This window comes from Barbatula barbatula (genome assembly GCF_947034865.1).
Source record: "Barbatula barbatula genome assembly, chromosome: 6".
Taxonomy (NCBI): Eukaryota; Metazoa; Chordata; class Actinopteri; order Cypriniformes; family Nemacheilidae; genus Barbatula; species Barbatula barbatula.
The window spans coordinates 26,131,664-26,153,041 of record NC_136765.1 but is presented as its reverse complement, the minus strand read 5'-3'; the positions used below and the strand labels follow the sequence as shown (position 1 = coordinate 26,153,041).

Sequence of the window (21,378 nt, the reverse complement as noted above, 5' to 3'; positions counted from 1 at the left end):
TTTTTGATGGAAACCATGGAACAGTTTTTTTATTCACAAGTACTTTAAATGGTTATACATGAATATCATGGATTCATTTCAACTGATCATATATATGAAGCAATAATTTAACTCTGTTTTTATTGTGCATTCAAATTAAAGTCAATCAAGCTGCAGTCGGGTTGTTTTGATAAAGTAAGAACCAAAGATATGAATATGGTAATAAAAAAGATATGGCTAGCACAATAAAAAACATCTTTGAAAATAACTCTTTTAGCCAATAAGCTCTTAAAAAAGAAACAATGCAGTACTTTAATCATTTAAAATATTTATTTTCTGAATGAAAAATATAGTTGTTTACAAAGGGATATAATTGAGCTCTTCTGATACCCGCACATCATCAGCTAACAAACACTGCAGACGCCATCTTGCACAACACAACCAAAACACATCATATCAACCTAAATCTCAAACTGAATCCACTTAAAAATGAATAACACTCTTAATAAGCAGTATAAACACCACGTTCTATTAACGTACATGAAACAACAAAAGCATTTCGGGGAGGATCTGTTAAGTCCAGTTTTCATTTCTGTGAAAAGTAAACATTTACATTAACAGTAATGAACGGTGTTTTCAAGACAATCGTGCTTTTAAAGGCTACCATCTGTTTGTCTTCCATTAAACGTCATGATATGTAGAAATCAGAGAAACAAAATGATTGTCCTTCACAAAAACACAACATTCTTATATTTCATTTGAACATTCAACCCAACATCGGCACATTATTTCTATCTGTAGGCACTAACGAGAATAGAAAAGAGAGAAATATTTGAGAGATATCTCAATTGCAAAATGAACATGTTTTGCATATCGATGTGTTCTCAATACTGTAATACAGTAACATTTCATAAAATCAGCATCAAACTGCCATGATGTGTATTTACAATGGTACTTCATTCAAATACATGTTTTCACACTCTTAAGTTTGTGTTATTTTTTATGTCTTGATTTTCAAGTGAAATATGACCAAGACATCTCACACCACTCACCTGTTGGGTTGAGGTTATACAAGACAAACACAACTCTTATATTTTGGTTTCACTTTACATCTTAAATCACCAATCACTTTTACAGGCCGCATCATGACACTCGGCTGCTGGTGGAATATAGCTTATATTTGTATTAATATAAAGATTATGAGACGGGGCTGCGTGACTCTTTATGGCACAAGCTAATCCTCGCACAAACACACTGAACGTATGGAGTTTCACAGTGTTTTAAGACTTTAGATAGGTTGGATTTTCTTTGGTAGAGCATCATGTTTAAGGTATTGAAGTTTTAACTATACAAACTATCTGACGCGCTTTGGTGTTGGGTTTGAGATCACTGGTGGAAGCTGAAGAAATACAACGATATCCCTAATGCAACAAGAAAGCCTTTCTGATGATTATAAGTAGAAAACATTTGAAAGTTTTCATTTACAAGTTGAATACATAATATTTTAAATTATTTAAAGGTTGCTAAAGGTAAACCGTCTTTTCTTTGGCTGCGTTCTAACGCTGACAGATCAAAATCAAACCTCACGAATGTCACATAACACTGCATGTGATCCTTCATTTCAACAAACTCTCACGCTCCTCACAAACACTTACGCATCCCATGATGCACTGAGAGGACATTTCACCCCTCCAATTAAAAGACGACAAAGCCTTTAAGACCATCAACATTTTGTGCATTGTGACAATATATTCATAACAACCAAGTACATTTCTCAAAAAGAAAATGGCAATGATATAATCAAAGTATTTATACGTCGGTATTCGCTGTATTGCAGAAAACGTACATTTAAATAAAAAAGCTTTACAGAATGATTAGCAGAATCAATAAAAATGAGGAACTACAAGAATAAACAAACTTCATTCCATTAATGTGAATTTTAAATGTGCTTAGTTTGTCATGAAACTATCACAATGCCAAATAATAAACAGACTTCACGTTAAATATCTTACAGGGTACTTGTGAGATTCACCCGAGAATTCCATCTCATCGTGTGGTTTCAGTCCTGCAGAAAATCATTCCACTGGAACAAGACTCCAGATGAAAAGATCAAACGCAGTTCAGGGTTTAAATATGACATCAGATCTGCAGCAGGAGTACAGCGAAATAAATGTGCGGTGCCGCGTGCAGTCACTTGTCAAAGCCCACAGGGGAATCTGTGTAATACTGATGAAATGGAGCTTCATTCTTGGCCCGGCTCACGGGTCGGGTCGGGATCGGGACGATCCTTCAGTAATACTGCGAGCGGACCGAGGAGAGGACGAGACATCGCCGGTCTGATTCTCCCGCGGCCCTGTGCGCACGGTTCAGACAGGGCTGTTCAGGCCTTCATACCAGCGCTGAACTCAGATCAGTCTTGAGTTCTTCAGGAACTGAATGAGGACTTTGTAAACAAAGGTGTACTGCGAGAGCGTCTGTACCATCATCATACGCTGCTGTCGCAACAGTTTCAGAACCACCGGCACTTCCTGATCCTGTCAGGAGAAGCATTGAGACATCAGATCACAGCAGTCCCTCTCACACGCTCGCTCTCTGAGCTTCAACATATACTAAAACATTTTTAAACTCAAAGGTCAACATGCAGAGTGAAGTAAGAGCACAGGACATCTGTACCTCATTATGTTCCAGACAGGCAATCATGATCTCAGACAGAATGACCACACCGGTGCGTCCCACCCCAGCGCTACAGTGAACCAGGACCGGCAGATTTGTGTTCTTTGGATCGCTGGAGCTGTTTGTGTGTCTCCTCACTGACTGGATCTCCTCCAGGTACGCTAGAACACAAATGAACACCTGTTAAGACTACAGACACATAACATCACAGTGGCCGATCCGACCATATTTTGACATTTTCGCATCGGCTAAAATATCTTTCAAATCTTTAGCTTTAGTTTCAAGAAAGGCCCTCTGCATTTAAAAGCCTTTTTACTCAAAGATACAAACTGGCTCACATGAGGTGAATGAGATACAAACACAGTGTGAGAAGTAATAATAATACATTTCAAATATCCGGCGCATTTTAAACACATGTAAGGAAAAACAATATAAAGAAACACAAAGAAATCTGAAACACAGCATTTAAGTGTACTTTGATGAAAGTGAACACAAGACCTTAGCTGTGTCTGAAACCGCTCCCTATGTCCTATGTAGTGCACTACATCGGGTGTCCAAAACCTGAGTAAACTACTTCATTCCCTACATTCGTTCACTCTTTTTTTACCCACAATGCACTTTGATCTGATGTACACTCGCTCACTCAATATTTCCCATGATACAACAAGAGATGACCGCTAGATTAGAATCAGCTGGAGGACACTGACCGTCAATGTATGATAATACACGCTTGTGTTTGTTCTTGTCGACAGTTCTTTTATACTTTTAAAGAATAAGTAGATTAAATGCATGAGACAAACACTGGAGTTTTGCGACAGTACTGTCTGTCAGACACACACAATACACGTCAGTGTCCGAAATCACTAATTTTCACTCCTTCCCCAAATAGTGAAATGTGACTCGATATGTAGGGAATAGTGAAGGAGTGAACGAGGGAGAGGTTTCAGACACAGCTAATGTGTGTTGTACTCACAGAGAAATCCTTTTAAGTCCTCCGGGCAGCTGTGGTCGGGCCAGTCGGTGTACTGCAGGTGCCAGACGGTCCTCTCTTGCCCCGTTAGAAGATGCTTGATCTTCAGGCCCGTTGTGGCGTAGCATCCTGAGTCCGTACGGAACCGCGTGGTGATCTTAAACCGTCCGTATGTAACGGTGTTATGGCGAGACCCCAGACGAGGCCAATAGCGGAAACTCTTCTCACGACCGCCTTCCTGCAGGTCACATTAAAAACAGGACGTGAGACAAACTGGCCGATTTCAGTCACACCTTGCAAATAGATCTCATTTAAAATAACCTCCTCCGCTGTAACCATGGCGATGATGGCCACTCCTTGTTCCCAAACCATTTGCCAGAAGTCTTGACAGGTATTGGAGAGCGGACCCTGAGAGGCGATGTAACTCCATTCCTTGCCTCGAACAGTAACCTGATGAACAGAGCGACAGACGTCACGTTATGATGACAACGAGTGATGATGGATGATTTTATTCTGGGGTTTGGTCTCTCACCCTGATGTGAGACGCGTTGATGTAACCTGTGTTGTTCTCTTTGGTGGGCACCAACTCCACACGCGTGTCGTCGTAGGGCAGGACGTCCTGGAAACGGTTCCTGTCACTGTTCTCTGGCATCTGAGCGTTGGTGCACTCGCCATTCAGACGCTTCTTGTGTATCTGCTCGTACTCTGTGAAGACCAACTTCTGCTCCATACGCATCTCCAGCATCTTACACTGCATACACACAAACAATAACACACACATCATGACCACACAGATGGCAAAAAACACAACACACACTTCACTCATCACGAGCGACACAACACACACACACACACTTCACTCATCACGAGCGACACAACACACACACACACACACACACACACACACACACACACACACACTTCACTCATCACGAGCGACACAACACACACACACACACACACACACACACACTTCACTCATCACGAGCGACACAACACACACACACACACACACACACACACACACACACTTCACTCATCACGAGCGACACAACACACACACACACACACACTTCACTCATCACGAGCGACACAACACACACACACACACACACTTCACTCATCACGAGCGACACAACACACACACACACACACTTCACTCATCACAAGCGACACAACACACACACACACTTCACTCATCACTAGCGACACAACACACACACACACTTCACTCATCACGAGCGACACAACACACACACACACACACATCACGAGTGACACAACACACACAAACACTTCACTCATCACAAGCGACACAACACACACACACACACTTCACTCATCACTAGCGACACAACACACACACACACTTCACTCATCACTAGCGACACAACACACACACACACTTCACTCATCACGAGCGACACAACACACACAAACACTTCACTCATCACAAGCGACACAACACACACACACACACTTCACTCATCACGAGTGACACAACACACACACTTCACTCATCACGAGCGACACAACACACACAAACACTTCACTCATCACAAGCGACACAACACACACACACACTTCACTCATCACTAGCGACACAACACACACACACACTTCACTCATCACGAGCGACACAACACACACACACACTTCACTCATCACGAGCGACACAACACACACACACTTCACTCATCACGAGCGACACAACACACACAAACACTTCACTCATCACGAGCGACACAACACACACACACACACATCACGAGTGACACAACACACACAAACACTTCACTCATCACAAGCGACACAACACACACACACACTTCACTCATCACTAGCGACACAACACACACACACACTTCACTCATCACTAGCGACACAACACACACACACACTTCACTCATCACGAGTGACACAACACACACAAACACTTCACTCATCACTAGCGACACAACACACACACACACACTTCACTCATCACAAGCGACACAACACACACACACACTTCACTCATCACTAGCGACACAACACACACACACACTTCACTCATCACGAGCGACACACACACACACACTTCACTCATCACAAGCGACACAACACACACACACACTTCACTCATCACTAGCGACACAACACACACACACACTTCACTCATCACGAGCGACACAACACACACACACACACATCACGAGTGACACAACACACACACACACTTCACTCATCACAAGCGACACAACACACACACACACTTCACTCATCACTAGCGACACAACACACACACTTCACTCATCACTAGCGACACAACACACACACACACTTCACTCATCACGAGCGACACAACACACACACACTTCACTCATCACGAGCGACACAACACACACAAACACTTCACTCATCACAAGCGACAACACACACACACACACACTTCACTCATCACGAGTGACACAACACACACACACACTTCACTCATCACGAGCGACACAACACACACAAACACTTCACTCATCACAAGCGACACAACACACACACACACACACTTCACTCATCACGAGTGACACAACACACACACACACTTCACTCATCACGAGCGACACAACACACACAAACACTTCACTCATCACAAGCGACACAACACACACACACACACACACACACACACACTTCACTCATCACGAGCGACACAACACACACACACACACACACTTCACTCATCACAAGCGACACAACACACACACTTCACTCATCACGAGCGACACAACACACACACACACACGCACTTCACTCATCACGAGCGACACAACACACACACACACACACACTTCACTCATCACGAGCGACACAACACACACACACACTTCACTCATCACGAGCGACACAACACACACAAACACTTCACTCATCACTAGCGACACAACACACACACACACTTCACTCATCACTAGCGACACAACACACACACACACTTCACTCATCACGAGCGACACAACACACACACACACTTCACTCATCACGAGCGACACAACACACACACACACTTCACTCATCACGAGCGACACAACACACACAAACACTTCACTCATCACTAGCGACACAACACACACACACACAAACACTTCACTCATCACGAGCGACACAACACACACACACACTTTACTCATCACGAGCGACACAACACACACAAACACTTCACTCATCACTAGCGACACAACACACACACACACACACACACTTCACTCATCACGAGCGACACAACACACACACACACTTCACTCATCACGAGCGACACAACACACACAAACACTTCACTCATCACTAGCGACACAACACACACACACTTCACTCATCACGAGTGACACAACACACACACACACTTCACTCATCACTAGCGACACAACACACACAAACACTTCACTCATCACAAGCGACACAACACACACACACACTTCACTCATCACGAGCGACACAACACACACACACACTTTACTCATCACGAGCGACACAACACACACAAACACTTCACTCATCACTAGCGACACAACACACACACACACACACACTTCACTCATCACGAGCGACACAACACACACACACACTTCACTCATCACGAGCGACACAACACACACAAACACTTCACTCATCACTAGCGACACAACACACACACACTTCACTCATCACGAGTGACACAACACACACACACACTTCACTCATCACGAGCGACACAACACACACAAACACTTCACTCATCACAAGCGACACAACACACACACACACACACTTCACTCATCACGAGTGACACAACACACACACACACACTTCACTCATCACGAGCGACACAACACACACAAACACTTCACTCATCACAAGCGACACAACACACACACACACACACACTTCACTCATCACGAGCGACACAACACACACACACACACACACTTCACTCATCACGAGCGACACAACACACACACTTCACTCATCACGAGCGACACAACACACACACACACACACACACGCACTTCACTCATCACGAGCGACACAACACACACACACACTTCACTCATCACGAGCGACACAACACACACACACACTTCACTCATCACGAGCGACACAACACACACAAACACTTCACTCATCACTAGCGACACAACACACACACACACACACTTCACTCATCACGAGTGACACAACACACACACACACTTCACTCATCACTAGCGACACAACACACACACACACTTCACTCATCACGAGCGACACAACACACACACACACACACTTCACTCATCACGAGCGACACAACACACACAAACACTTCACTCATCACAAGCGACACAACACACACACACACACACACACACTTCACTCATCACGAGCGACACAACACACACACACACACACTTCACTCATCACGAGCGACACAACACACACACACACACACACACTTCACTCATCACGAGCGACACAACACACACACACACACATCACACACACACACACATCACGAGTGACACAACACACACAGAAACTGTGTCCCCATTATATTGTCAATCGTACACACAACAGGAAGTGATGATTGTGTTGTGAGCCTCACCCTCTCATCATTGGAGGTGTTCTCTGGGTCGTCTTTAGCTTCATCAGGTAAAGGCATTCTGGACAGCGTCAGGCCGTTCAGAGCCGCCAGCTTCAGCGGGCCCATCTTCTTCACCTCTGCACGTCCCTTCTTCATACCCTGATGTGTCGGAGCGAGAGAGAGAGAGAGTCTGAGGACAGTAAAGACTGAACGTGTTCCTCAGAGGAATGAGCACGAACAGCTTGTTGGGTTGCATTCTTCAGTCTTCATATTCAAAGGCAAGAATTAAGACCCACCCATAGTACAAACACATGATGCTCATTTCTGATAAAACAGAAGCCAAACCACAGCGACTGAAATGACCTTTTCATCATATTTGTTAATGAGAATTTGAAATCCAAATCATACAACAGATATCTGATTTGTCTTGAAGAATTCATGAAAATAAAGCTCAATTAAGATTATGAAAGTCATAGAATAAAGTCATGCAGTATGATGAGGAAATGATGGATTTTTTTTGGGGGTGGAACTGTTTTTAAAGAGAAAGTGATCGTGTTAACACAATGATTCTCAAACTTTTCAGAACAAGTGCTTTTACACTCACCACCACAGATCATCACATCAATTCCACAAAAACATAAAATTATACAAATGTCATGTTTTATTTGTATTACTGATTTAGCAGAGTCTTGATAAGATGGAATGATCACATGATTTATGACTATCTAATGATAATAAACGATTATGCATAAAGTGATATTTAAGAAATTACACACAAGTTCAAATCCCGGCTCGAGGTCCTGTGCCAATCCTGCACCCATCACGTCACTCTCAAAATCTCTACTGTCCAGTCAAATAAAGGCATAGAAGCCCAAAAATATAACTTTAAAACATATTAAGCATAAAAAGAATTAAATCCATTTTTGAGATTTATTTTAATCGTTGATTGAATGTGTGAATGCCAATTTTCTGTCTTGTCATGTACCACCAGGTGGCTAAACCTGAACCACAGCATTTCATTCTCAAGAAACTTCAGAAGTCTCATCAGCTGATGAATAAGAGTGTTGTCTAGCCAAACCATCAGTCATTTGTAGAAACTAATCAAGGCGTTTGAGGAAAGCTTTTCAGAGTAGCCTCAATTTGTTTTTTACTTACTAGAAGCTCTTACTACACACTGTCCATCACATTGAACACTTACAAAGTACACTTTCCAGATGCTATGTGCAAGAAACAATAGGTTCAACCTGTAAATAACACATCTGTACACTCATGTAAACAATTATATGTTGTTTTATTGTCTATATTCTTTTCACTTTTTGTTATAGTGCATTACCGTTTTTATTTAATTCTAATTTTTATTATTTTTATCTATCTGTATGTATATTTGTGCTGTGTGTAGGCTTTCTTCTGCACGGAGCACCTGTCGCCAAGTCAAATGACGTGCGTGTGTGTAAACATACTTTGTAATAAAGCTCCTTCTGATTCTCATTTTACAAGAAAACTAAAAATGAAAATACTTTTTAAACATGTGGCGCATCTAGGTCACTCATACAGCGTCTGTCCGCATTAATCCGCATGTAATAAAGGTAATTGCACAATCCCATCTCTGCCTGAACTGCTCCTTTAATCTCAATTAAAGCATTCACTTCCTGCTTTAAACTCACGGTTTACAAATGACTGACGGTCATTTTGGTTTCCCTTCTGAGAAAAAAAACTAACAATGATTTTAACTCACTGGGTGGCAACACTAAACATTTACTGTTCTGAATGTGCTGCTCAAAATAAAGAGCTCACGTGACCCAAACATTACGGTAATTGTGACAGTTAAACACACTCAATAGGAAACAAATCACCTGAAAAAATAAACATGTAAGAAACTGATTCTAGGCCAGAATAAGATTCTAGGTATTAATAAACTAACCAAGCGACTTTAAGGGAAGTGAACTTACCGGTGGTGGAAGTCCGTCAATGTTTCTTCTGGCAGGTGGCACATCAGAGACGGGCTTTTTAAAGACGTCTCTCTTATATTTGGATCGTCCCTGTCCGCTCAGATCCCCTTCAGAAACAGAGGGCACCATGTGTCCAGGCTCTGTGAGGGCCGGTAGCGGGCCAAGAGAAAGGGGTTGGTATGAGACCGTGTCCATACTGTGGCTTAACGGGTAAGCGGGCGGATCTCCGACTGGAGTCAGGTGATGTCCGTGGCCGCTCACCGCATCCTGAGACTGAGGGGTGTGACGGCCGCAGTCATCTTCAAACTCCTCTTCCTCACCACTGCTGTGCACCAGCATCGTGGCGTCAGATAAAGACTTCTTGTGACCGTAGCACACGGCCTCCTCAGGCTTGGAGACCTCCAGAACCACATTGATGTCAGAGCTGGAAGCGGCGAGGGGAGGCGGAGTCTCGGCTGTAGATGCTGATACCTGTTGACAGCAGATGCGTCACGTACTGTTAAGATTACTTTCAAACGTTTTGCGAATCCTAAAAACAGTCATACCTTTCTCTCTTTAAGCCTCATGTTCTCCAGTCCGTACGCCAGCCCGGCGATCTCGATGGAGTTCCTCTTGTGCATGTGCGGACGGCGAGTGGTGACCAGCGGCTCGCTCACTTCCTGCAGCGAGTGCGCCACGGGCAGACTGTCCTCCTGAAAGGTCTGCACTGAGTGATGGACGCGTCGCGTGATGAGATCCGGGTTACTGCTGCTGACGTACAGGTGACGTGACAGGTCCGGAGTGCTGTTGGCGGGTCGAGGGTGAGGGTACGGATACGGGGGTGGAGGCCAGTACACCTGATTCCTTATGATGTTGGGCGGCGGGTATTCCTGAGCCTGCTGGAGTTGGACGTTGGTGAGCTCGGGGACGCTGACGGCACCCACTACCGGCCGTCTCTCTGTGGGGTACGGGTACGGGGAGGGACTGTGGAAGCTGTAGTTCAGATGGAACGGGTAGTGACCGGCCCCGTGCTCGCGGATCTCAGGCTGACTGTACACGAGCGGATCGGGTCGGCTGTAAGCGTAAGAGTTGCCGATGTTGAGGTTGCGCATTGAATGGCTCTGCCGCTCGGCAGGCGGCACCATTCCGAGGTTCTTTTGCCTCATGACGGTCTCGTAGTCGGGCGTGGCGCGGTAGGAGGGAGGAATCAGGGCGCTGTGACGGTGCGAGGGCACGTAGTCGGGCCGCATGAGATCACTTCCAGTGATGCTGGGATTGGAGGACATGGGAGACGGCTGCAGGTAGTGCTGGGGGTTGTTGAGGGAGCTGGTGCTTTGAGCGCTGTACACGCTGCCGTTACGGATCCGTCCGTTATACTCGTGTGGCGAGCGGTCCAGACTGGTCTGAGAATGGTAGTAGAAACCGTTCTGACTGTTGATGTAAAGATTATCTGTGGAAAACCAAACGGACACTGGTGATGACAGGAGCTTGAATATCATCAGACTGTTGTGTAAAGACTCGCGGGAGACATTCTACCTTGTGATGATGTGTACGGTTCATTATAATGACCGTTAAAGTGCATCTGGGGTGGCATCATGTACGGCTGAGGTTTTGGCTGCACAAAACAAAACAAAAGTATCTTTAATAAGTTAGGAACTCATGATCACACAAACGAATGACCAGATAGCAGTATCTATGCTGTTTTCATGCCCTTTCACACAGAAACTGAACTGTGGCTTCTGCCCTCTAGATTTCACAAAGCCAACACAAAACTAGAAACATCCAGCAAAACAAGCTTGGGTGTAAAACTGATGTGTAATGCAGAAATGAACGGCATTGTGCTGACCAGAGACATTCTTGTAGAGGATCGTCTCCTCACCGGGTTCACAGTAGCGGCCTGCGTCTGTCTGTAATAAAACCACAATTCAAATCAAACATCAGCTCATTTCATTTAAGCTTTTCTTTTCAGGATTTAGGAAGGACTACAACTGATTTTAATATTGACGACAAATAATCTGCCACTCTCTACTCTCTTCAAGAAAATATTGTTATTTTTCAATTTTTATCTTTCATTTCATTCAGTATAATTTTTTTAAAATTCAGGATGCGGTGTGACTGTTGAGATATTCTCTAGCAAGGGATTGTGGGAAGTTTTCCATCGCACTGATAAGGGTTTCCCCCCGCTCACCCCTTGTTAGTGGGCAGAGAGGGACGCAGGAGCGTCGGAAAGCGTGGAAATGAAAGAGTGAGAATGGACCTCTGGGAGCCGTCAGAGGACGGGCCATCGGACGGCTCTCTGCACACAGTCAAGAGACAGAAGTGAAACCAAAGAGACGTACAAACCACTCAACACAAACCACACCCATCCACTTACAGACTGCTGTTGTTAATTTTATAAAACTTGTGCCGCGCCAGCCACATTCTGCAGACGTATTTGGACGTCTCCATGTCCTCCTGAAACACAGAGCAGGAACATTCGGACACAATCCGATTAGTCTGGAACACAAGCTCAGAAAATAGCTGCAGAGCGTTCTTCACATGCCAGTTCAAACAAATCATTAAATATTTAAAATGACACCTACAGAAGGCAGAGCATAAATACAATACATAAATATCTATTTTTAAGATCGTATTGTCTGGTTTTAATTTTCGTAACTCTCCCATGACCCCAAGTGACCTGCACGCATTCATCTGAACCGATTTACACACGGACATTTATGTGACACTTTTAGTCTCAGAGTTATTTTAGGCAGAGAAAAGCATGTGAGGCATCTGAGACGAGGCGGAGTGAACTTACGGCCTGGAACTGGAGGGTGTCTTCTTTGTTGGCCAGCTCCAGGGCAAAGAAAGACTTATTATGAGTCATGTTATTTATGTCATTCCACCTACAGAAACAATGACGTGTTCAACCAGAACTCAGGAATGAAACAAACAATCACGAAAGCATGTGAGAGACTCGGTCATACATACCGAAACAAGAGAGGAGATTTTCCATTTTTGTGTTTGACGAATATCCCGTCCAGACATGAGCCGATAATCACATCTGTGCCCTGACTGTCCTGTTCACACATATACACATTTTAGCACCAATCAGAGATTAGAAGAGAGGCATACATCTCATCATTGTTTTGGATGTGTTGGATGCATTTTATTTGAAGCACACCTGTTAAACATTGTAACATTTCATCATTCTCATGACAGCTGTGTCACATCAATTTCATATCGAAATGGTCACACACATGTTGCTGTTGACGCTCATGTATTTTGCACTTTTAAATGGTCAATCCGGTCACAAGCTCCCTCCACGAACCATAAGGAGTTTCACACAATACAACGATGAAGCTTGTGTGCCGGTGACGGTTTACCTTGGCATGGATGCTCTCCTCTGCGTATCCCTCAGTCTTCTCCACCTCCTGCATGTAGAGGAGTTCAGCCTCCGGTGCGGACAGACCTCTGCCCGAAACACACACATCAGAAACACAAGAGCACAACGGTCACATTTAACACTGTCATCTGATCTACAGTATCACACTTCAGGAATGTTGTCATAAACAAACACGATACCTTCATTTGTGTTCAAACACACAGCAATATTTACATGCATTGGAAAACATTTAAATAGATGAAAAACTGCTTTTTGAATAATACAAAACTATTTTGATAAATAACTAATACTGTATGAAGAACCTGAACGCATGAATGACATATATACATACATGAATGACATACATTAACTCATCCACTGCACTGTTACTTCAACAACTGCATTAACTCACCTATTGAACTGCAACTTTAATAGCCAATGTCAATAATTGATGCATACCTAAGTCACTTGCACTATTTTAGTCTAAATTATTATCTGTTCATATCCACCTGTACATTAATGTTCATAGTATATAGTCATCTGTATATATTGTTCATAGTATATACTTACTGTCATATTTTCATAGAACACACCTACTGCAGATATTTTTATAATCAATTCCCACTGTATTATATTCTCTCATATTGTATTCTGTATTTATTCTAACTGTATATCCTGCACTTGCTAACTGCACTTCTGGTTAGACCTAAACTACATTTCGTTACACTGTACTTGTATATGTGTAATGACAATAAAGTTGAATCTAATCTAATCTAATCTAGACCATTTCACCAGACAAACAGCAGTCTGTGTTAATATAACTATTTATATTTTATGTTCATATTATTTCCTATTATTATTTTACTATAATAATTGTATTAAGCAAATGATTTGTTGAAATTTGTTGTATGTTCATTTGATTAAATAAACAATCTGTTGAATGGGTCCTGTAGTTGGGTCGCGTTTAAAGAAACCGTACGGTCCACTGACATCTAGAGGTTGAACTTGGTATCACAGTCTAAAGTCATAATATTGGAGAGACAAGTTTAGCCAAGTAACGCTTCATCTCGGTTTCTTTATTGTTATCAGAATAATCTACAGGCGCTCTATTGTTTGTGAAGGTGTAGTGGAAGTTCAGTCTGGGTCACAAAAGTGTGCATGTGCAGTAACGGTTGTTTATGTTGTTAAGATGAAAGCGTCTATAAAATGGCCTAATAAAAAAACATTTTAAATCACCCTCGAACTAAAAATGTTATATTGACAATGACAAACAAGCATCATTAATATATACAGTATATATAATATCTGATAAATCATGAGCCTTGTATTGAGCACAACTGCGCTCATGCAAATCGCATGTGAAGTCTCCACATAAACAGATGAACAGTTTTAGAGACCAAGCATTGAATTTCCATTCAGTCTGCTCGTAAAGCAAATCAAATCCTGAAGGGCGCTCATGAATTGTGGGTGTCTAACAGAAAACATCTGAATCTTCTTTGATCCTCAATGGAAAATGAAGCAGACGTGATGGATGCAGATGAGTTCGGTCGGTCTCACCTGTAGTTTTTATAGAGCGCTGTGACTTTCTGTGTGGCCTCCTCCACAAGTCTCTCATCCTGGATCCACGGCTAGAAAAACAGACAGAATAGCTCTACAGATATTCTGCTGTTGTATAACTCTAATACAGACCAACATGTTCATGGTTTACTCACCATTGGAAACAGGACAATTTTTTGAAGGAATTCCTGGGAGTCGTATCGATCGAAGTCTCCGAGGTCAGCTGTAACCAATGACACGTTTAGATTTAGACGTGAGAAACCTTATGAAATAAACACTGTATTTAACACAATATCTATGCTGACGGAGATTATTTCTCGACATCACTTCTAACATGTGGTGTGGTATGGCCCATGTTATAGCTGAGCATCTTTTAGCCTGTTGCTATGCAGTCTCTATGGCATTCTGTCAATGCACATGCCAAATAAAACATTTATGAGAATTTAATATCAAAGCCCTAAAACAGACAATTAATCGTCATAATCCCAATGATTTATTAGACAATCAACGGTCAGCCACATTTCAAAATCGTGACAGGCCGATTTACTGTTTGCAGCTGGTTCTGTCAACAAAGACGCTGATCTTGCATGTGTTTTACTAGACAGGACAGCAACTGTTTACAGTCCTTTACTGACAGAAAACATATGATTATTATATGCATCAACAAGGTTAGTCTTATCGTTTGAATGTCTTTTCTTCATTTAGCACGAGTGTCATGTATATATTAACTGAACAAGCAGTTATCGTTTTCCATCATCTGACTAAATAGTAGTAAATTAGTTCATCATCCATAAACGTGACTTCTCATTCATGTCTGATTGATAATTAGCGGTGGAGTTGAAGACGACAGTTCACATTATTCCACGCTACGTCACAGCGTCATCAAGCTACGCTATTGTTGTTCTTTTGAATATATTTATGTGCCCTCTAGCGGTGGATTTTACAAACTGCACCTTTCATCTTGTGCAACTGCACATCTAATTTTAGAAAACATTTTGTAATGAGAGGAATTAGTTTGGCCTTTGTAAACATTAACGGCATTCCCGGCCGGCCCATTACAAACACCTGCAGATATGGCGACTATCCCAAGCATTAGCATCGCAAGAAGGTTCCTTACTCAGAAACACCTGTACACAGAAATAACTTTAGTCTCACTTCAATCAAGATGGTTGACAGCGCAAATGTGGGCATACGTGACAGTATTTCCCTGTGCGTGACACAGTCTGAAGTGAGTGATGTCAGATCTTTTTCTATACTAACACCAGGCTGCAGTCAGATTTATCTTTCCCAGCAGTGTACGAGATTCTTCTCTTGGCTGAACGCTAAAAGCGCGCGAGCCCAGTGTGATTAATACAGTCAGAATGAACCCTGCGATATATAATTTCATGGCTCTTGCATCAATAAACCAACAGCAGCAGCTGACCAAATCTTATCTGAGGAATGCCCAAGACAAACGTTCTCACAGATCACGGAAGATAAAATATCCAGTACAAACTGAAAAAGTTTACCGGCATCAAGCCCATATCATCGTTTACTTGCATCATGATATTCAAATGACGTTTGTGCTACTTTTTCTACACAATAATAGCAAATATGACCAGCACAGAAAAAGCAGATGTGAAGTATCACAGCATTAAATGCATCCTGAGAATCAATCCCAAAATACCTTGCACAGCCAAGCTGGCCAGATGGATGGCTTGATCAATAGAGCACGAAATCTTTCCTTCCAGAACATCTTTCTTCAGCTGGAGATAATACTGATATCTGTGAGGAAGAAACAAGCTAATAAATGGACGGCAGCACAAGACAGCGGAGGGAATGGGTGTGAAGGGATATTGGTCATGAACCTGGTTATCTCTTGTTGCAGCTGGGTAACAGACGAGATGTAGAAAACCACTCCAAAGTAAACCGTGGACTCCAGTCCATATTTGTCCAGCTGTTTCTTCAGTGGCTTCTCTAAATCAATCCATCTCTGCTGGCTTTGTTTGTTGAAGAACCACAGGCTGAAATATGTTATCTGAAGAATGAACAGAATTTCACACGTTAGACAGAATGGGCAGAACATTCCTGTGGACATCTTTAACTAGGGCTGTCACCATTATGAATAATCGTCTCATGGCGATTGGTTTCAGATCATCGTAGTTATTGCACATCTCTATAGAAGACCGAAGGGGGAGCTGTATATAGCATATAGCATATTTAAGTGTATGTATTGTAACTTAAGTATGGTAATATTGGTCAAATGTACCAGCACAACACCATCACTTAAAAAAACTAATTTTGATTATATCATTTGGCAAACGATTTATCCAAAGCGACTTACATTGCACCGTACTAAACATTTGTTTCTGACTATGTGCAATCCCCTGGGATGGAACCCATGACCTTGGTGTTGCTAGCACCGCTCTAACCACTGAGCTACAGGAACGATTTAAAGGAACTTGTACAATTAGTACAATTTTATAACCAATTTCAGTCTTAAAAACAGTCTACCAAAATGTTTTTAACAGTATACTATATATATTTTATTGTATTCTTGCAAGAGAGAAAAAACAGACTTGAAGCTTTTCAGTGACTGATGGCATTTTAATGGTGACTTCAATGTATTATTAACACGTAAAAGCCCACACCTTGAATATATCATGATTCATATGATATCTTATATTCAGAACAATACGGTCATTTTAAAACCAAATAAAATATGTATGATCATTAAATGTCAAAGGCCTAAAACAGACAATCTATCGTCATAATCGTAATGATTTATTAGACAATTAATCGTAAGCCAAATTTCATAATGGTGACAGCCCTATCTTTACATGAATCAGCTTTATAAAAGGAAAACTATATTTCCTCTTTTATAATTATTACACATGTAGTTTCATTGCGCTCTTACTAAGAGACCATGAGTGAGTTTTGCAAATCAACATCTAGTGCCTAAAAACACACACTGTAAAAAAACACAGATATTTACTTAAAAAATTATGGAAACTATATTAGACAAAGTATTCTAAGAACTTTAAATGATATTGTTTATGCATTATTCCATGAATAAATCAAGTAAAACTAACTAAATTATTTAAGCACATGATACATAAAAAAAATCAAATAGAATATACATATATTTTTTAACTGCAGTTTAACATTTATTATTGTTTACAACATATATGTACAATTAAGCTGAGAGTTGTCTTACAGTACCGGCTTTAGCAGCATCACTGTTCACCGAGTGAAAAACACATCATGATCTCTCCCATAAGCTGAGCACAAGCAGCGCTCTTCTGAATGATGGTAACAACCAAACTTAAAAACACAAACAGCATCTCTTCGAAATCTTAAAGACAACTGAACAATAAACACTATCAAGTCTTCCATTTTATTGCAAAGCACATAAAATAGCACCTTTTCACAAAAATGACTCCCAATGCTGTCACATGCGAAGCATGCTGGGAACTCTAAATACACTGCCGAACGAATTAATGTAGTCCCCCCACAAAATAATGAAGTAAAGATCCTTTAAACAAGTTTAAGTGGGAATAAGTTGAATTGTCTAATTAATTAGTGCATTTAGAATTACAAGATTTTCTATAATTATAATCTATATGTTGGTAAAAAAACAAGAACACAATTGTATTAAGTTTACTAAATTAATTAAATGAAATCTACTACGACACAGAATCATTTTTACAGTGCACAGGCTGTCAAGTCTTTGAAGACAAACATATTTTAATAGATTTTTACTGTCAGCATTACTACAGCAATGAAAACAAGTGAAAAGAAATTCAAGTTACAACATCTAAATATTACAATATAATACACGTGACTATAACTACTCTTGATGTTCATATTAATTTCTTGGACATTTTATCAGCGGTTATAACCACTGTCCAGCTGATTTAATCAGACTAGTGGACTTGACCACTCACATCTCACCAAAACCACTTTATACTTATATAAAAACTAGGGGTCGAGCATGGCCGATTATCGGCGTTGATATTATGCATTATTTTGATTATCGACATCTGTCATTTGAAAAGCCGATTTGCAGATAAAGTAGTTTAATTTTGAAATGTGCTATTCTGTTGTCTAGAGTAATGCCCGCCCACCACCCATCTGATTTGTTGGGAGTCACGAGACCGGCCAATCAACGTGGAAGGCTTATTATTTTAAGTCATGCCAATTCACATACAAAGCATTTTAAAGCATCAAGTACTCTCAAAAGACGATCTTCAGTCAGTTCACTCAGGCAATGCACAACAGTCAGATTGAGTTATTTTCACAATTTATTACACGTAAAAGTTAAGACACACGTCTTGGCAAGTATACACGCAAGGACAGGTGGTTGTCTTCAGTGAGTAAATATCAACAGCATCTGAAATACGTGTTCATTCCATTATGTCTTAATGTGCCGCCACATCTTTTTTTATTACGGCAGAGAAAGACTTAAATACTCCAGTAATTTTGGAGGAATAATATATGATTCGAATGATTATCGGTCTACCTGACCAGTTAAAATGGATATCAACATCGGCCCTGAAAAATGCATATCGGTCGACCTCTAACAGAAACGAGACCTCTGAACTCCATGAACAACTGTATTTAGATGCCGAGGAATGATCGCTGGATACAGACGGTGAGAAAACTAGATTTCTGTGTGAAACTACTCCAAATGTTGCATGCAGCTGACTGCAATAAAATGAACAGCGCATAGTTCAGGCCTAATTCTTGGCACACATGCATTTAAAGCGTCTGACAGCGTTTTGGTTGCGGTCCCAGAATGGCTGAGACTCCAGACAGTGCCAGCAGGCTAAAATAAACACACCCATGTTGAGTTAAGGTGATTTCTACCAGATTAAACCAAGCAGGCATCCTACCTCTCGTAGCTCCAGTCTCTGAGCGACAGCCTCCAGACACTCCTGACCTGTGCTCTCCACCGACAGCGTGAACTCCACATATTCCCCGTTCAGCAGCTGGATGCGGGTCACCAGGCAGCTCTTGCTGGACACCGTGTATCTCCGGGTTCTCTTGAGTTTTAATCCGAACGGAAGGGGCATGTTTCACTCGTCCTGCGGTCTTCCTTAAGCAGAATGATTTGATTCAGCGTTTCTTGGCGGTTAATCCATGGAGAAGTGCTGGATTACACAGGGCCCCCCCGGACAAACCCACCGGTCCCTGGATAAAGACCAACCAGATTACAAATAGGTTTACAGATAAAAACAACATAAACATTTAGAGGCAACATAACTATACTCAGAATAATGCAACCGGCCGGGATGGAATATGAATCCTACATATAAAAACAAAGCTTTATAAAAGAAAGAACAAAACACGTTGAACTAATATGTTTTGTTGACGTGAACAATACATCTGTTTCATAAACATTGAGTTCACTATCCTGTTCATTTAGTTAACGTCTAATCCTCATAGCAATATGAATAAAATGATACAAGATGTTAATGGCATTTTATTATAATAAATAATAGTGGTCTATGTTTGGTTGCTTGTGTGTACTGGGGCCAAATCACTGGAATAGTTTCACAATAAAACACAATTACACGCATTTCTCTGAGGTGACAGACCACGTGTTTGCGCCACTGCGTCACCAATAACAGTAATTCAACAGTGAAACAACAGGCAGACAAACACAACAAAAGCAATATGAAAACAAACAAACGCGACCGTACTGTACATTTATACTGGGTAAAAAATAAACAGATTGCTGCACATTTGCATATTTATTAACGAAGCATAAACACCACATGAATACAAACAATACAAACATATTCTGGTTTAGGGAGGAACATTCTGGTTAACGTAAATTGTAGAACAAAAGCATTTAAAGTAAATAAAACTTTTAAATATATAACAACTGAGAGGTTTTGTAACTGAAGTTATATTATAAACAAACACACAAAGTGTCTGACTGACTTTTAAAGCAACAAGTGCCCACAAACCCCGAACAAACCTAGAACGCGTTAAACTGCACCCAGTGTTGTGTAAATATATTAAATGTGATCATAAATTGTGTTTTAAAACGATTATTGTGTTTTTAAACAAATGACGCCGTAAGAGCGCGCGACGGCTAAGTTAATACCGCTAACACTTTTGTGGGATAAATCTGTAAAAGTCTCGTTCGGACATCTTACCTGATCAATGACGCAGTATGTTGAGTACGTGTTGTATATCATGGATGGTTTTAATGTTGAGATGAAAGTTTACGAGAATCATAATCCGATATTTGGTGAAGTTTGTTTTTTTCGGGATTGACGCATGTTTGAGGTTCTTGAGGTCACGCTCCAGCTGCTGCGTCACTTCCGCTGGGAATACCAGAGGA

General features: G+C 41.5%; 1 protein-coding gene across 2 annotated transcripts; it reads right to left on the bottom strand.

The window, feature by feature from the left end:
* Nucleotides 1-286: 286 nt before the first annotated feature.
* Nucleotides 287-21,378, bottom strand: ptpn21 (protein tyrosine phosphatase non-receptor type 21). Of its 2 annotated transcripts, XM_079458428.1 has the most exons (21): nucleotides 21,191-21,378; nucleotides 19,919-20,216; nucleotides 16,892-17,061; nucleotides 16,711-16,808; nucleotides 15,200-15,267; nucleotides 15,045-15,115; nucleotides 13,489-13,576; nucleotides 13,094-13,182; nucleotides 12,921-13,008; nucleotides 12,498-12,577; nucleotides 12,312-12,419; nucleotides 11,970-12,030; nucleotides 11,660-11,738; nucleotides 10,690-11,573; nucleotides 10,145-10,615; nucleotides 8,217-8,354; nucleotides 4,155-4,373; nucleotides 3,944-4,072; nucleotides 3,626-3,860; nucleotides 2,653-2,813; nucleotides 287-2,513 (listed from the first exon to the last, which is right to left on the bottom strand). In XM_079458428.1, exons 2-21 carry the CDS (start codon nucleotides 20,096-20,098, stop codon nucleotides 2,385-2,387), a joined length of 3,546 nt encoding a protein of 1,181 aa, XP_079314554.1. In that variant the 5' UTR covers nucleotides 20,099-20,216; nucleotides 21,191-21,378; the 3' UTR covers nucleotides 287-2,384. The 2 variants fall into 2 exon arrangements, with proteins under 2 accessions (XP_079314554.1, XP_079314555.1); XM_079458429.1 differs by lacking the exon at nucleotides 12,312-12,419.

Excerpts from the sequence above, each read along its gene's own strand:
- ptpn21 (XM_079458428.1), bottom strand. The coding sequence starts at position 20,098 with ATGCCCCTTCCGTTCGGATTAAAACTCAAGAGAACCCGGAGATACACG. Across the intron at positions 17,062-19,918 it reads AGAGACTGGAGCTACGAGAG|ATAACATATTTCAGCCTGTG; the intron begins GTAGGATGCCTG and ends TTCATTCTTCAG. Across the intron at positions 10,616-10,689 it reads TGAGGCTTAAAGAGAGAAAG|GTATCAGCATCTACAGCCGA; the intron begins GTATGACTGTTT and ends TGCTGTCAACAG.